Below are 18,454 nucleotides of genomic sequence, written 5' to 3'. Positions count from 1 at the left end.
TTTAATACCTTTCAGATTTGATTCTACTTAGGAAAATTTTAAAGATTTATTTCTTACTGCTTTGCCACTCTGGAGGAGAGATTCCGCATTAGAATTTGAGGAGGACATGGTATTTGAGATAGGAATTGAAGGAAGAGTAGAATTTTCACAGTTGAACGTGAGTTTACATTCCAAGTGGAGAGAGCAGTATGAGCAAAGGCAAGGTGATTGAAAAGTACAGGAAAATAGGAAGCATTCACTTAAACAGGTGTGTGGGATAGATGTAGCTTACATCTGCGAGGCAGCATCAGAACCCATGTCTCTAGCTGTTAATGCCTGTGTGAAGAGTTACTCTTAATTCAGCAAGAAATGAGAAGACAGTGAGTGATTTTGACATGGGACTTGGCATTTGCACTCTGAAGCATTAGAATTAACTTGTTCTTGAGAAAGATGGTGATCACTATCTAGATAATATTTCATAGCCTTTGGGAAATTTTTCCTGAATTGTCTGAGATGGATACTTGATTTTTTTCTTTTGCTTTACTCTTATGCTTATGTCCTTCATGCTTGGAGGAATTTTATATTTTTCAAGATATGACTATATAATGAGCAAACAGACTTTGTACTTACTATTGAAGTTAATTAATTTCCATACAAATGAAGGAAAGTGTAGTTTGAATATAGAATACCAGATGACCAACAAATCAGATGGCGATGAGTGACTAAAAAGAGGAAAGTTATCTTCTGAATTTCTCCTTCCTGGGGAATTTAAATACAATGCTGCTTTTTAAAAAATGTTATGTGATAAGTCTTTTTCTGTAATTAGGAAAATACAACAGGTGATAACATTCAGCAGTGTTTCCAAAGCATGCCTTAGAAATGAAGGCTAGCAGTGAAACTGAATTACTTATACCTCCCAAGAAGGTTGTCATTAAAGCATGTCATTTATATTTATATAAATATTTCTGATATGTAATTCACTTTTTTTCATTACAAAAGCATGGAAATATACCTATGATTATTAGATGCCATAAATCTCAAATAAGATAATAGAAAATCATATGTTTATTGCTCCAGTTAAAAACAGATTTTAGAAACAACAGTCTACATAGGGGTGCTTTGATAGTCACTGACATTGATTGATATGTTCAAATAAGAATAAGCCAGTTAACCTTTCTTTTGATTTTTTTGTGAAAAAATCATTTAGTGGTGAAATCATGTGTATTACTCTGTCAGTATTTGGGTAATGATAAAAATGTTGACTATGTCAATGTTAGAAAAAAATTATGGAAAAAATATATTGTATTAAGTAAGGGAAAATAGGTTGTTGGAAAGTGGTCTCTGTCCTCACAGAGTTTATAATATAATGGAAAAGGCAAAGAGTAAAGCAAGTAATTACAAATGCTATAGTTTATGTTACAAATAGGGGAAAAATGGTACACCATGAAATTTTTACAGGGTATTTAACCTGGTTTGTGGGCTAAAAGAAGAGACTGAAATTGAATTGGTAGTTGCAGGGCCTCCAAATTATTTAATTATAAGTTCCAGGGGGCTAATTAGGTGAGTGACAGTTGCAACAGGAATATACTAGATGTTTTTAAAAGCATTGGAAAAGGCTAAGAACTACATTTGTAAAATAAGACAGGAAATATTTCTGTCCTAAACATTAAACGTAAAGTGTCTTTTTATGCTAAAGGAACATTCAGAAAAGTAAAAGCTACTTTATTGACACCTTTTAGTTCTAATTATCCCATTGATTGTCAATAGAAGTTTGGTAAATTTAGGCTTTGGAATTTGTTTTTTCAAATCAATATTGGTAGTTGTCAGGAAAGTAAGTATTTCACTTAACCATGAGTGTTAAAGTACCTGTTTTGTAGGATTTTTATTTAAGAAGCAATCCAAGTTCTTTAAAACCTGAGCTTTCAGGAAAAATGAAAGAAACAGAATTTTAAAAATCCTAACCGGAAAAGGTTGTGAAACAGAAATTCTTGGGACACTTGAAAATTTGGAGTTTCTTATGTAATCTTAGACATAAAATGCTGTTATCTAATTTATTGCTGAAAAAAGGATCCTGCCTTAATTTTTTAGTTCTACATGAACCATATCAATCCTTTTTTTGTTTTGTTTTTGTTTTTGTTTTTTACCTTGCTTTTTGGATGCTACTTTAAACAAAGGCATTTACTGGCTACTTACTCTGTGCCAGGCACTGTTCTGTGACTTTCTTCTACTAATTGATTTAATCCTCATGTGATTATGTTCATTTCTGGATGCGGACCCAGTGACACCTCAAGGTTAGGCATCCTAGTGATCTGCAAAGGTAACATAGCTGATAAGAGGTAGATAAAGTGAATTGTTAGCTGGATGTTTAGGAATAAATTATGTCTATAACCATATTGCATTTGTTTTTCTAATATTATCTTATTTCTTTGTTTGTTTTTCAGGATTTATTGATGTATCTATTACAGCTGGTCCAAGCTCTCAAATATGAAAATTTTGATGATATAAAGAATGGAATAGAATCTACCAAGAAGGATAGCCAGGGTTCAGTGTCAGAGAGTGTGTCAAGTTCTGGAATAAATTCTGCAGAAATAGATAGGTATGGATGTCCCAGGAGGAGTTATTTTCAAATCTGATACTTTCCCTCCTTTTCACACTGTCTTCTTTCCATTTTCTGTACATGTACCAAACCCTAGTGGATACTAAGTTTGAAGTTTTACCAATGGCTATGACATGTGCACTCAAAAAAACACAAACATTACAGTGCAGTGTTTGTAGGAGTCAAAGTACGTAAGTTAAAATCTTGACTCTGCCACTTACTAGTCGTGTACACATGTATAAGTTACATATTCTCTCTCTGGTCCCAGTTTCTCATTTTAAAAATGGGGATATAGCAATAGTAACTGATCTTTAGTGGTTGTTGAAAGACTGACTAAGTTAATACACATAAAGCATTTAGGAAAGTGTCTGACACATAGTGCTAAATAAGTGCTAGGTACTATTAACTAGTCATGCAAAAATGAAATGAAGGACGGGATGTCAGTGGAATCAAACTTTTTTTCTAAAATTGTGTTTTTGGTAGTTACACTAAAGAAATTGCATGCTATTTGAATTAAAAGCAACTGGTAACAATAATAACAATTAAGAACTCTCACCTATGTAGCAGACACTGTGAGGTAGTCTACATACATTGGCTTGTTGCAGTAATTCACTGAAGTAGGTATTCATATCCTGAATTTAGACTTACCTAGAAGTGAAGTAAATTGTGCAAAGCATATAACTTGCAAAAGGTAGAGTTGACTCCAGAGTCCCTGTTCTTTCTACTTCGCCATTGTGCTTTTCATAAAATCTTAAAATTTGAGATGAATAGGAACCTTTGGTGAGAACTTTGAGGCCTACTGATATCAAGTTGTTTTGTGAAAGGTCATGAGATTTATTTGTGACAGAATGAGGTCTGGAAATCATTACCTGAATTAGTCTAATTACTTCAATTATGACACGGGCTCAAGATTATATTTCTGAATTTTTTATGGTTATGTTAATGCTGTTTTTATCTTCTCTGTTTCATTTGGAGAAGAACTGAGAAACAGGAAAAAACATTTTTTCTTCCCTAGGCTACTTTATATTTTTCTATTTTTAAGAGAAGAGACCCTTACGTTTTCGGCCACTGTACATTGGAGGCCTTCAGTCTCTAGTCATGCATGTTTACCTTCCTCCTTGCTTATGCCACATGGAATGTTTTTCTAGGAGCCTGCTTAAGATTTTATAACAGGATATAAACTGTAACCCAATATTTCCCCAAACCATGGTCTGCTGGTCACTAATTTGTGTATTTTAGGTAGGGGTGGTCTTGTGACTGAATATGTTTGAGAAATGCTGAAATGCTCATTTAAAGTAAAATGGGCTTTTTTAAAAAAATACTCCACTACTTAGCAATATGCAAACTTGCACATATATCTCCAAGAGGCTATTACCCATATTTCTTGATAATGGGGCCTCTTTTCCAGAGTGTACGGTGACTCTAGTGTTGCACAGAACACACTTTAGGAACTGACATATTATCCAGACACAGTTGAGGTGAACTATACTTAAAAAAGTGTATCTTCTGTTCCAGACTGAATATTTTACATATCAGTGATATCTCCTATTTTTTTTTCAGCTCTCAAATTATAACCAGCCCTCTTCCTCCAGTGTCTTCCCCTCCTCCTGCATCTAAAACAAAAGAAGGTTCAGATGGTGAAAATCTAGAGGTGAGTACAGAGCTTTTCAGGTTTCCTATAGGAGAGATCATACCAGATAAACATTTAATAGTGGTTTTTATTTTTCATTACTTTTACTTATTTATTTTTAAATCCTCATCTGAAGATATGTTTTTCACTGATGTGTGAGAGACAGACAGACAGACATTGATGGGTTGCCTTACATTCACCCCCCGACCGGGGATTGAACTGCAACCTGGGTATGTGCCCTGACTGGGAATCAAACCACAACCCTTTGGTGCACAGGATGACACTCTAGCCACTGAGCCACACCATCCAGGGCCTACAGTGGTTTTAAAACATTGATTTGATAAGTAAACCAAATATTAAAACTTTATTAAATAAGTTATTTTATGATGCATGTTTATGACTTTTCCTCTCAGCAAAAAGCACCAGATAATCTTCAGTTTGAGGCTTTTTATTGGTGCTTTGGGCATATAAATGGGTTCATATGCAATGTGAAAATAACCTGGCTTTGGTATTTTATTAAAGAAACAGTATTTATTGTTAACATATTTATGCACATTACTGTAATTGTTGGTGTTTGTGATTACATTGTAGAAATGTATGACTTTGATACTAAGGCTGATGTACTGTGAAGCTGTTTTTAACTCATAGGAAAATTAAATCCCTTTAGATAAGTAGACTTTTGAGGTAAAATAGGCCTATTTGGTGCTGCCCTGAAAAGTACATTTGGAAGTGCATTTGCAGAAGCACTAGTATGTATTGTTGAATTTCTCCCTAAGACTTCTAATTTGAGAAGAATCTTTCACACCCCTGATGTTTAAAACAAATATTACATGTTTTGATATTAGAAAGTTCAGTTGATTTTAATGTGTATATATATATATATTACTTTTAGTTTAAACTTAATGTTTTTTAATGTGTATATATATATATATATATATATTACTTTTAGTTTAAACTTAGGAGTTAATGTTGATGATTGAATGACTCTCTTGTTTTTACTATTAAATGTTAACCAAAGTTTGGATGTCTGCTTATCTTTTGATATAATACAAAATATTGAAACAGGAATTTTATACTACAAGATCATAGAATCCTTAGGGGAGCCCTTTAAAGAACCATTCAGTTCCAGTTTAGTTACTCTGCCCTTTCAAAGCTAAGGTACTAATGAATTGATTAATTCACCCATTCGCACAGATTTTTTTGAGCTCTTGTTATGTACAGAAACTTTCTAGGTGCTGGAGATGATGCAGTCAACATCTTGTCTTCACGGAGCTTACATTCTCGTGTTTGGGCTGATATTTGTATATAGTAGAAGAGATAATATTTATTTTCTGTGGAGGAATATAAATCAGAGAAGGATAATAGGGAGTGTTGGGGTGGGGTTAGTCAGTTGCAGTTTTGAAAAGATTGCCCAGTGAAGGTCTCCCAGGGAAAGTACAGTAACATCTTTATGAAGATGAAGCAGGTGAGGGAACAGCCATGTGGTGATCTGGGATTGGCATTTCACACAGAGGGAACATGGAGTATAGAGGCCCCAAGACCAGAGCTTAAGTATGTTTGAGAACAGCAGAGACCAGTGTGCCTGACTCTGGGGAGTGAGCAAGGGAGAGGAGCATGGTGGACGAATGAGTCCGACAAAGCAGGAGATAGTCATGCAGGGCCCTGTAGACCATGGCATCAGGTATCTTTTACTTGGAAGTTACGGAAACAGTCCAGGAGAGATTTACTGGTAGCTTCAACCAGTGTGGTTTACATTAAAGATTGTGTGAAGCGATTGGATTCTGAAAGTTATGTTCAGAATATAGCTTTACATACTGCCTAGCACTCAAAAATTTTAGCCTAAAAATAAAAATAGTTTTTATATATTTTTGATATTTGTTTTTTGACTGTTGTCATTCACTGATTAAGCTTGTTTACCTTTTGTCAGCTGAATAGTTCCTTGAAGGTTGTAGGTAGTCCAAGCTATCCCAGAAATCACTGGGAATTATTTTGGGTACGGTTTCCCTCCCCATCCCCTGCCCCAAGTAGAGTAATAATACTGCACCAACTATCATCCCCTTTGAGATATCCCTAGGCAATTAGTGTTTAGGGATGTCAAAGTGATCTCCAACCAAGCTGGATTCCCTCCCTTATCTCTACAGATACCAACATTCTTGTCTCCTCCTTGACACCTGAGGAGTGTCTTCTTTGCTTACCCTTTTCTTGCCCTGTTTCTCTTGGTTGGAGTTTTGGGAAACCACCCTTCACGTTTTGCCAAATGTTAGAAAACAGAAATCATTTAAGCTCATTGTCCAAATATGATTATTTTTTATAAATTCCATGATTCTTGAAAAGAAGGTATATTCCCCAATTTTGGGGTACATCATTGTTTATATATCACTAGTGTAAACATATTCATTGTGTTCTTGAAATCTTCTCTGCCCTTCCTGATGTACTTTTATGCTTAATTTCTTAAAGAATTAGGGTAAAATTCACTCTTGTATAATGGTGAAATTATCAAATTCTCCTATTTCTGTTGGCTTTTGTTTTAAATATTTTGAGGTTATTTTATCATGTGCATTCAAGTAAATTGAATCTTTTATCGCTGTTTAGTAACTCCTGTTATATTTTTTTGTCTTAAAGTCTGGTTTGTTTGATATTAATAGAGCTTTGTTTGTAGTGATTAGTATTATTTACTGCTATTCTTTTTAGTTCTTTCCTTTAAATATTTTGTAGCCTTATACTTTAGGTTTATCTCTTGTGAAAATATCACTATAGCTAGGTTTTGTTTTTTAATCCAGCTTAACAGTCTTGTCTTTTAACTAGAATTTTTACCCCATTTGTTTTTATTGTGATTAGAGTTATATTAGGATTATTTTACTATCTTAAGTGGTACTTTCTATTTTTCATATATCTTTTTATTTTTCCCTTGCCTGTGTTTGCCTGGATCTCCTCATTTTCCATCTCTAGCCCTAGCTTAGAGGTTATATTGTCTGTTTCAGTTATTTTACTGGCTATCATAGATATTTTAAAATCTATCCTTTAAGTCTGGCATAATCAGTATTACCCTTATCCAAAACAGTACTTTCTCTGTGTGTAATTTTCATCCAGTGATTTAGTTCTATTTTATTTAATCCCCTAAATTAGATGATAATATTATATACAATCAATGCCTGTTTAGAGGCACTTACCTGTATACTTAGTAAAATATCTCTTCAATACGAGGTCATATTTTTGCCTAAAGAACAATCTTTTATTTTAAATTTTAAAAATATTGTTCATCCAAATTGAGTTTAAAATTTTACAGTATGTGTTTCCTATTTCACAAATGATTTTAAATGTAAGACTTCCTTATTTGTGCTCTGTAAATAATTTTTAATGAAAAAAACATTGTCAAACAAGGTTTTTCTATTTAAGTTACATATACTACATAAAAGTATAGTATCCTCATATAGTCAAAGGAAAAATTTAGGTCTAGGTTCTACCTGTTAAACTCATAGATTCAACATTACATTATGGCTTTCTAATTGAGGGCTTTTAAGTGTTGCACATTTAAACTGTAGTTTTAGCTCTAAAATTAGAGATAAGATTCTTGCCGCCTCTGAAAGTATCTGCTTTGTGGTAAACTTCTAGCTTACTTTCTGAAGTACCCCTATTGCATTAAAACTTCTAATTCATTGATTTCTACTCTTTTCTTTGTTCATCAGCCCCTTCTAACTTTTCCTTTCCTCTGAATATACCTGTTATCCCATACCTTATTATCTTAATCATTCTTTTATTAGTACCTTCAGTTCCCCTGGCACAATCTTCACTCTTGATAGGCCTAATTAATTGCCTGATTTCTCTATGCCTGAATACTGCTAAGAAAAGGACATAGCCTCGTATGTTGGTATTACTATGAATTCATGATCACAATGGTCAGGTGGGCACTCAACACTGTCTGCCATTTTACATTTCTCTAGTTGGGTTGCTGACCCTGCCCTACAGTGACTCCCTCTCACCTTTTCTACTCTGTTTTTTATGCCTGTCTCCCAATATCCAGATGACAATTCTGCCTCATCTTTAATGGGAACATAGAAACCACTAGGTAACAATGGTTGCAATTTCTCATCACCAGATTTATAGACATAAGTCGCTTTCCATCCTTTCCTTGTGTTTTCTTACACAGCAGAAACATAGCTTCCTTCAAGGACACCTCTCTTCTTTCCTTGGTAGGAATGTTCAAATATGTGCATATCTCTCATCTTAAAAATTCAGATATGAAAAAACAAAACAAAACTTCTTCCTTGACACCATATCCCTTGAAACCCACCTTATTGTTTTACTTCTCTTCATGATCAAGTTTCCCAAAGGAGTTGTTTGTACCTGCTGACTCTCCTTCCTTTCTTTTCCATCTTTCAAGTCTTTAACATGTCATTCTGGCCTTTGCTTCCCATCACTGTATTAAAACTTACCTTGCAGCAGTAGTAAATAACTTTGTTTGTGGTTGTGCATAGTTTTTAATGTCTTCTCAGCAGTATTCAGCAAAGTAAATGACTCCCTCAAAAAACTAACTCTTCTCATGGTTTAGATGGTACCTTACATCCTTGTTTCCTCTTCACCTCTTTTGCTCTTCTGTTTCCTTTGTCGGCACTTTTTCTCCACTGCTTGACATCTTAGTGTTCCTCAGGGTCCTCTTCTATTCTCAATTTATACTCTTTCCCTAGGCTGTACTGGATGACTCAATTTTTATATTCCTAGTGCATTTCTCTCACCTGAGTTTTAGATTCATATCTCCAAAGGATCAACCTACTTGATCTCCCTTACGTATCTGACAGTCATTTCAAACTTATATTTCAAAATACAACTCTCCTTCCCTACTCTCTAGCGCATTCCTCACCTACAATTTTCATCTGTGATATAACAAATTAGTCCATTTGCTAAACTGTTCATTTGTAGGTCACTGTCAATTCCGTTCGTTCCTTTCTACTTCCTCTTTATCAGCTATTCCTATTAATTATACTTACAAAGTATTTTTTAAAAATCTGTATTTCTGTCTCCACCTTCATTATTCACTCTTCTAGACTTCTGATCACAGGTCTGTACCTCTCAGAACAGCAGTTGACGTCATTTTCATAAAATGTAAATCAGAATATCTCACTCCCCTGCTTAAGATCTTTTGCTGAGTGTCCATCGCTTTGAAAGTAAAATTTATGCTGAATTCTGTGACCTTATAGCTCTTGCATAACCTGACCTTTGCCTACCTTTTCAGCCTCCTTTACTTTAGTGTTCACTCTATTTTAGCCACATTGGACCTTTTTAATATTTGAACAGTCAAGTTCAGGGCCTTTGTAAACATTTTCATTTTGGTCTTGCTTAAATATCACATCCTCATTGCCTTTCCTGACTTCCCAATCTAAACTAGTTCTACTACTGTTTTTTTTAATGTCTTTCTCCTACACTAAATGTTACGCTTCCAGCAGGACAAGGAACTCTGAACCATGGCATCTTTACCTCTCACATAATATTGCCTGGGTTAGATGGACGCATGAAATCTGATCTGTGAACATAAGATGTATGGATGAAAACAGATGGGCAAATGTAGATTCTTATTTCCTCCTTGTTAATAGTAGATCATAATATAATATATATATACATTTCTTTTAATTCTTTCAGCAAGATCTCTGTACCTTCTTGATATCAAGAGCCTGCAAAAACTCAACACTGGCTAATTATTTATACTGGTATGTGAAAATAATTTTCTGTTCATTTTCTTGTCACTTTTTAAGACTATTTTTCCCCCATACCATAAACCTTAAGTCAGTTTAAATAAGGTATGGCCAACCATCAAAAATCTAAGTGTGATATTTATATATAACTGTATTCCTTTACAACTGCGCTCATGGAAATGCTTGTTAGCACCACTATTTCTCTACCTTTCACTAACTTTCCAGTATCTAAAATCAGATTGGGTAAGGTAATGGGTTGTTTTTTCCAGTTTGATGTCTGTTTGCCTTTTACGGTATCTAAGTCGTTTAAGTATGATACTTCAGAATCCCTTAGGAGTGTGTATTTTCACATTATTTACCAAAACATTGGAAGCATACAGAAATTCAAAGTGGGAATTTGAAGTTGCTTATTTTATAGATGAGTAAACTGAGGCAGAGGCATGATATAATTGAACTTGATAGAACCTGAACTAGGGTTAGGTATTTATCTAGCACTTAGCCATTTACAGAGTATTTTCAGTGACCTTTTTACATTTTTCCCTTGAAGTTAAATAGGGCAAGTATAAATACCTCTATTTTCTAGGTCTCTTGAGTTGAAGGAAAGGAAGAAACTAAGGCAGAGGGAGGCTAATTGTCTTTTTGAGACATAATTCATATGAAGCATGTTTCCCTTTATCTGCTACAGAATTCTAAAGTGTAAAGGACAAGAAGCTTAAGCCACAATGAGGAATATTTTGGTTCAGTAAAAAATAGCACTAGGATTAAACACTAGACAAGGGAGCCTTACCCAGTTTTACAGAGTAAACAAAGGGAAGAGTCAGCTGAATAAGCCCTACCTGAAGCCTCTGAACATTGAGAGAACATTTAAAACTTCTTGACATACTTGATATATTTTAACACTAGAAATGATTTCTAATATAATTTTGCTGCTCAATTTACTGTGCTTAAACAGTACAAATTAATAGGTATCCATTCTGAAAGCTCATTATTTGTGAAGAATAATGAGGCATTTTGCTTTCCTTGACAAAATCAAACAAAATATTGTCTTTTGTTTTACGTCGTTGTCCCACTCTCTGGCTGTAACGTTATTGTGGACACTGCCCCTGTAAGCCAGTAAATAGGTAACTGACTGAAGGGCTCTCTACAAACACAGGTGCTCATTATTTACATAAACAGTAAATAACTGTTTAGTTTCAGCCTTTACGGTTCTCTTTACAAAGAATAAAACCTCTATCAGTTATCTTAACTAAATCTGTCATTTTTACCCCTGTTGGACCGTGTGATTTTTTTTTTTTCCTGTTGGCTTTAGTAGCGGGAAGAAAAATAGTTCCTTGCTTTTACTTTAGTAGTTTAACATAATATTCATAAAACTACATTTCCCTCACAGTAAATTTCAGTATGTCCTTGAAAATACACCCACAGAAGTTTTTTGCTAGTTGTTAATCACCATTTTTACTTTGAAAAGTTTACTTAGAAATTCTCTTATTACCAAATAGCTACTATTTCCTTTTAATGTTACCTCTTACTTTCTAATGTTCTCCATATTCCAGTCTGAATTCTTAAGTGCATGTCTCTTCACTGGTGTTACAGAAAAATATTTTCTCATGAAAATCTAAGGAAATATTTAAAAGGAAATAAAGACAAAATGTGGGGCATGTTGTTGAGTTTTTGAGTAAGTACTTATAAGCTTCCTAGGTATTTTAAAATTAAGGTTTTATATATTTTTATATTACCTACTAAGAATTTCTTTATAGGTATTTTTATTTTCTTGCCATATTGATTGCAAGTTTTTTCTGGCTCATAATTTATAGTCTAGAGTAGTTACTAGTATAAGAGCTGTGTGCATATACTGATTTGTAGTGTTTTAAAATTATGTATTCTTTAGATTTCCTGTAGACCAGATTTCATTGTAGCACCTGAAATTAGTTGTGATAGAACCTGATTTTTAATAATAATTTTCCCCCCTTTATTATTTTATTTTTTTAAATTTATTTTTATTGTTGAACATATGTCCCCAATCCCCCCCCCTCCCCCCCCCGACCCCAGGCTCCTGAATCTTTGATCTCTTGTTTCAAGTAGGAAGAGTATTCAAGCCATTCTGAAAGCTGCTGAACAGTAGGAAACCTATTAGATGAGCAGTTTCTAACAGGGCTACAGTTTCTGTTGAGAAACAGCTCATTGTTCTCCTCCTAGATAATAAACAAAGTGCAACCCCAGCTCCCAGTCTTACAAACATTCCATCAAACTTTGATTTGATTTGTGTTTTCCCACTATATCTCTGACTCATCGAAGCAATGGTATGTGCTCTATTTATTCTCTGAGGAGCAATTCTTTTTCCCATATTTACAGTCTGCATATTACATATTCAGAAACACTCGGGGGAAAAGTTATTGATATGGACTTGTGACTTTGGTAGACACTGCTTTTGTGATTGTAGGAGAGAACGTGGGAAATTATTTCAAATAGTTGGTTTAAAATGATCATATTCTTTTTTAACATGGACAGAATAGTATAAAGATATTAATCAAATGTAACAATTTAAATGCCTCTCATTGTAAGCTTACTCTATTACAACAAATGTATTAAAATATAAATTTTAATTGATCTATTTCCTTTTGAACATTTTGAATTTCCTTTTTCATTTGTTTGTTCCCTTTCCAGTGATTTAAATGGGATTTCTGCTATAGCTGAATCCTTAGGGGCCTATTGTTGTGCAAACAATCCTTTTAAAATGAATAGTGTCAACCTTTTAAGCCACAGAGGAGAGTTATAGTCTCCAATCTGTAAAATGTTGGGCATCAGGATCTATAAATCGTTTCAGTGTTTTATTTTTATAGCTATTCCAGTATGTTGAAATTGAAAGTAAACTTTGGATGCTTTGACATGCTTTTCTATAACTTTTAAGATCTTTCAAGGTAATAAAGGTTATTTACCCCACAAAACAAAATTGCTAGGAAACAGGTAAGGTGGCCCACTGATGTCATCTTACAATGGGTGCCCGGACAGTTTTGTCTGCCTTTCTACTCGAAGATGACAGGTTTCAAGGGAATCCCTTAGAGTCCTTTGTAGAATCTAGCTTACTGCTCTGAACAGAGAATTCAGAAATGATTCAAATGTACACTTTCTAGTCTTGATCTAAATTTGTCCTTCGTATTTTGAAATGACACTGTTATTTTTCTTTCAAAATTTTTTTTTGTTAATCCTCACCCGAGGATATTTTTTCCACTGACTTTTAGAGAGAGTGGAGCGGGGGGGGGAAGTGGGCAGAAAGAAAGAAACATCAATGTGAGAGAGACATATTGATTAGTTTCCTCCCACAGGAGCCCTGACCAGGGCTGGGGATCGAACCTGCAACCCAGGTACATGCCCTTGACTGGGAATCGAACCCACAACCCTTCAGTGCAGTGGCTCTAACCACTGAACAACACCGGCCAAGGAAACACTTCTTTTCATTTATATGGACTTTCTCTTTGCAGCAGAACTTTGGCTTAAATGATTTTGAGAGGTGTTTGATACTTGACCTTTATCATGAGCATCAGTCTGTACCCCCAATCACAAGAAATCTCTGTGGCCATTGTGTTCACTTGGTGGTCTAGGAGACCTTAGCAGAGCAAGGAGCCTGCACAGTATAGTCATCTGTATTGCTCAGTTGGAAATGAGTTTGCTGCATAAACACACAGGAAAATGCAATGAATATACTAAGGTCATTTAGACAATCAAGGACTTTAAAGGGCAGAAGGAAATGGATTGGATTAGAATAGGGCCATATTGAGTTTAAAATTTTATTTATCTCTCAGAAGAATGTTAACTTAATGAAGGAAATAGCTTCAGATTGGTTTTAAGAATGAGAGTCTTAAGTAATACCAAAAGAATAACGTAAGATTGTGAAAATATTCTCGATCTTGAGTTACTTGATAGATACGTGTGTGAATTTTGATAATTTCTGATGGTAATGCTCTATGAACCTCATAAAGCATTGGGGGAAAATGCTTTTTTTTATACCAAAATTTTTAGAAAATCTAAGATAGTGTGCAAATTAATTACTGTTATTCATTTACCTTTTTTATAGATTCTTTGCATTTCCACTTTTGAAAGAGGGATGATGAAATATCTCATTACTTCCATTTATTTATTTTTGCAAATATGAATTACTCTTTTAATGGAAAGGCAGAAATATTTACAAAATGAATCTGAGTTTCATTTCACATAATCTGAATGACTTAACATATTTTTAAGGTATGTGGTAGTGGAGTGTGAAGATCAAGATACTCAGCAAAGAGACCCAAAGACCCATGAGATGTACTTGAATGTAATGAGACGATTCAGCCAAGCATTGTTGAAGGTAACCGTTTAATGTAGGGTTGGCAAACACTGCGTGGACCAGATCTGGCGTGTTGCCTGTTTTGTCATATCCCTTGAGCTAAGAATGGTTTTTATATTTTCAATCAGTTGAAAAGAAGAATATTTTGTTGCGATACAGGACAATTATGTGAAATTCAAATTTCAGTGTTCTTAAGTAAAATGTTGTTGGAACCTAGACATGCCTTTTGTTTTCATATTGTTTATGGCCAGTTTTGCAGTATAATAGCAGTTGAATAGTTGGAATGGAAAATGCATGGCCAGCGGGCCTAAATTTATTCCTTGGTCCTTACAGAAAGTTTGTTGATTCCTGATTTAAGGAAGTAAACCTATACGTGGAACAAAATCCCTAACGCTTTCCTTTTTCATTTCCATATGTTTGCTATTTTTATTTTCAAATCTGGCAATGGTCATATTGCAGATAATGGTCGTATTGCAGATAATTTCCATATAACATATATTTTTCCTTTTTAAACAATTTTTAGAGATTTGTAAAGCTATTTCCCCCCGATGTTTATGACTCTTAAAGCAGTGTCATAGTTCAGCCAGCAGAGGGTGCACAGGCAATGAAAGAAAACTCGTATTAATCTGTGATTTACAGAAATATTGCATTTTTTATCTTCTGTTTCATGTTATTAAATATTTAAATCACCTCTTATTGAGCTCATTGAGACTAAACTTTTATATAGTTCTCTGAGCTCAGAGTGTTGCTCCATTAAACTGATTAGCAAATAAGCAGTTGTTCCTCTATTCTAATCTCAATTCTGTCACAGCATTTGTCATTATGTGAAGAAATCTCAGTTCCTCTGAGCTTAAATTTTCTCATCTTCAACTTGAGGATGATAATATTTGCCCAGCGTAATGTAATTGGAAAATTTAATGAGAAAATGTATTTTATAATATTTTATGAGCTGGGAATCACTACCTAAGACTTCAGCATTTGATTATTATGACTTTTATTTTACTAAATAAGCATGTAAAGTGTTGCTACCTAAGAACTTTACCCCGTTTGGTAGATTTTTAGTTCTACTAATATGTTTCTACCATATCCCCAGCACATTTCTGAAGACATTATAGGCGTCCAGATACTTACTGAATCAATGAGTGAATGCATTTTAGATGAATGAATTCTATCTTGTCACATGGTTGTATATAAAAAAAGATGCTATTTTTGATAGACCAGTTTTTGCTGAAGACTCGGTTAATATTTCAACTATGGAAGAGTTGGTAGTGTTTAAGATAGCAGGTTTCTCATGATTTCTGAATCAGGATAATTTATCTTTTTCAATTACTCTTTGTATTGAAGTTTACAGCTATTAGAAGAATAAATAAAAACCACCCATGCTTTTAAAGAAGCCCTGATCATTGTGCTACATAGAACTAATTTTCCTCCCCATTGAATCCCTTCAGGGTGACAAGTCTGTCAGAGTTATGCGTTCCTTGCTGGCTGCACAGCAGACGTTTGTGGATCGGCTTGTGCATCTAATGAAGGCGGTGCAGCGTGAAAGCGGAAATCGTAAGAAAAAGGTAAACTTATGGGCTCTGCTTTTTATTTATACTAATAATATCTTGATATAATTCTCAGTTTTGGTACTTTCTTTTTGGGTTGATATCATTTATGAAAATCTTATCTAATTTTAGTAATAGGAACACTTAACCATACTGATTATTTACAGGATTCTGTTTTATGAGTTTATGTATATTGATTTAATCCTCATAACAACCCTGTAAGTTGGGTACTATTATTATCCGGATTGTAAGGAAAAGTAGGAACTAGAGAGGTTAAGTTAATTTGTCCAGTGTCCTCAGCAAGTGTTTGCATTGAGATTTGTTCCCAGATGCTCTGAGTCCATATTTTTATCTACAGTGTTTTATTGGCTCTTATTTTAGAATCTTAGCATCCTAGAATATAATCCATTTCACATAGAAAGACCCTAGAGATCATTTGGATTAGGATTCTTCAGTGAAAGTGCAGGTCCAGAGCTACTTACCCAGGGCTGCAGTCTAGTCATTCGGAACAGCACTGGCTTTGAATGTATCTGCATGCCCTGCCCATTGATCTCTCTCTCTCTCTCAACAGTGAGACTTCTGCTTGATGAGGACAGATGAGTATCTGTTCTTCATATGCCACTTTTTCTTAATCAGTAGCCTAAACTATGTGAAGGACTCACTTGATATCGTCTCTTTACCTAATCCCATAGTAGGCAGGTCTTTCTCATTGACCTGTGTTAAACAACACAATACAAGCTCTCCAGGCTTGTGAGAGGAAAGTGGGGAGAGGGAAAGGTAAAAATTGAGTCAGCAGTTCAGAGACAGGATCAGGTCTAAAGGGAATTGCTAGAAGAGATATGTACATGGAACAGTGTTCACAAGTGAGGAGGGAGAAAATAGGATGAAGAAGCACATTATATTCTCCATTATAAGGACTTTGACTTAAACATTGAGTCAGAGTGGAAGCTGTTAGAGGTTTTGAAAGGAGAGTGACATGATCTGACTTTCTTTTTAGCAGCAGCACTCTAGTTGGGTTTTTTGTTTGTTTTAATATATTTTTATTGATTTCAGAGAGAGGTAGGGAGAGGGAGAGATAGAAACATCAGTGGTGAGAGAGAGTCATTGATCGGCTGCCTCCTGCACGCCCCCTGTGGGCATTGATCCCGCAACCCATGCATGTGCCCTGGCCAGGAATTGAACTGGGATCTCCTGGACCATAGGTCGATGCTCAGCCACTGAGCCAAGACTGCTGGGCTCTAGTTGTTTTTAATAAGAGACTGTAAGAGGCAGAGGTTGAAGAAGAGGAGCAGTCAGGAGACTGTTGGAGGAATCAAGATGAGAAATGATGGTGGCTTGGACCCCAGGGCTTAGAGCAGTGGCAGTTGAAAGAAGTGGCTGAATTTCTCGCCCTTCTCCTATTATCTGCTTTCTGGTTATTTTATTGGGATAACTGGAAATTCAGATTAATTGATGTCACTTTATACTAGTATATGTCTAATGGGACGTTTGGTTAGGTAGATTTACTGATTTTTGTAGGGGATATGTTGAAATTCATACCAGTTTTTGGTTGACTTTAACTTGAACTTTCCATGATTCAAAAGGAGAATTGGGGCATTACTAAAGGGAAAAATTTATATTAATGTGCTGGTGGTCCTTAAAACATTTTTCTGAACTTCCATCTCACTGATTCTAGAGTTCTGTCCTTTGAGGCATACATCCTTTTAGTAGTAGTACAGTTGAAGTGCTCTATGCTGCAGGGACTGACAAGTCAAGTTTTCCCTTAAAGAACAAGCTCACCTGTTCAAAGAATGCATGACTTTTACAGCATTCAAAGGAAATAGATGTTCTTTTGAAATTGATTGGAAGGGCTTGGTCTAAATACGACAGATGTTGCTCAATGACAAAGTTATTTCACTGTGACTTGAAATCTTGGCTCAATGCAGTGTGTGTGTGAGCTGAAGAAAATAAATGATTTATTAGGAAAAGTTTTCTCAGTCAGAGTCAATGAACAGTAAAAGGTAGGGTCCAAGTTCCTCTGAGTGAGTTGAGTTTACTTTTTAAACCCGAAACTTGCCCAAGAGAAGCATAATGAAATTCTTGCTTGGTATTTGGTCATGCAAAAGTTGAGCTTCAAATGAAATTAGTTTCTCCTTGTGGCTTCACAAATCCTTTGAAAACAGAAATCAAATCTTTTAAGTCTAGCTTGAATATATTCCCGATTCTTAGCTGCAGCAAGAGAAATGTGTGAAATGTGTTCCTTAACCTTGTGAAAGGCCAGCTCATCGTAGTCAAAGGACTGCTTCTTTTAGAGCATCCTGCTGCTGGCAGCTCTCACATATATACCATCTCCTTATGCTACTTTGCACATATTTTTTGTGGTGCTTTGCAGATGTTTTAAAGTTAATGGAATCAGTCTTATGTCTTTACCATGTTGTGTAAACTGTTTTTATTTTAACCTAATTAATCCTTTCTGACTTGTTCTCCTAGAATGAGAGACTACAGGCATTGCTTGGGGACAATGAAAAGATGAACTTGTCAGATGTGGAACTTATCCCATTGCCTTTAGAACCCCAGGTGAAAATTAGAGGAATAATCCCAGAAACGGCTACACTATTCAAGGTAATTGTGATGGATCTCTAATGTCTATGATTAGAACCTAGTTCTTTAAGCTAGAACAGAGGCACTACCTTTGAAGATTACTATAATGCAGGT

The 18,454-nt window shown here is 35.0% G+C and overlaps 1 protein-coding gene across 1 annotated transcript in view; it reads left to right on the top strand.

Annotated features, from left to right (window-relative positions):
* The window catches only part of PIK3C3 (phosphatidylinositol 3-kinase catalytic subunit type 3), a 109,585-nt gene that overhangs the window by 52,714 nt on the left and 38,417 nt on the right, over window positions 1–18,454 (top strand). The window contains exons 11-16 of the mRNA XM_081149698.1: window positions 2,421–2,575; window positions 4,136–4,226; window positions 9,840–9,907; window positions 14,129–14,234; window positions 15,662–15,778; window positions 18,230–18,361. Coding sequence (XP_081005824.1) covers window positions 2,421–2,575; window positions 4,136–4,226; window positions 9,840–9,907; window positions 14,129–14,234; window positions 15,662–15,778; window positions 18,230–18,361 — 669 coding nt within the window. The remainder of the gene's footprint in view (window positions 1–2,420; window positions 2,576–4,135; window positions 4,227–9,839; window positions 9,908–14,128; window positions 14,235–15,661; window positions 15,779–18,229; window positions 18,362–18,454) is intronic.

Source organism: Miniopterus schreibersii (genome assembly GCF_964146895.1).
Source record: "Miniopterus schreibersii genome assembly, chromosome: 10".
In the NCBI taxonomy this organism is placed as follows: Eukaryota; Metazoa; Chordata; class Mammalia; order Chiroptera; family Miniopteridae; genus Miniopterus; species Miniopterus schreibersii.
This window is presented reverse-complemented; position numbering and strand designations above follow the sequence as displayed.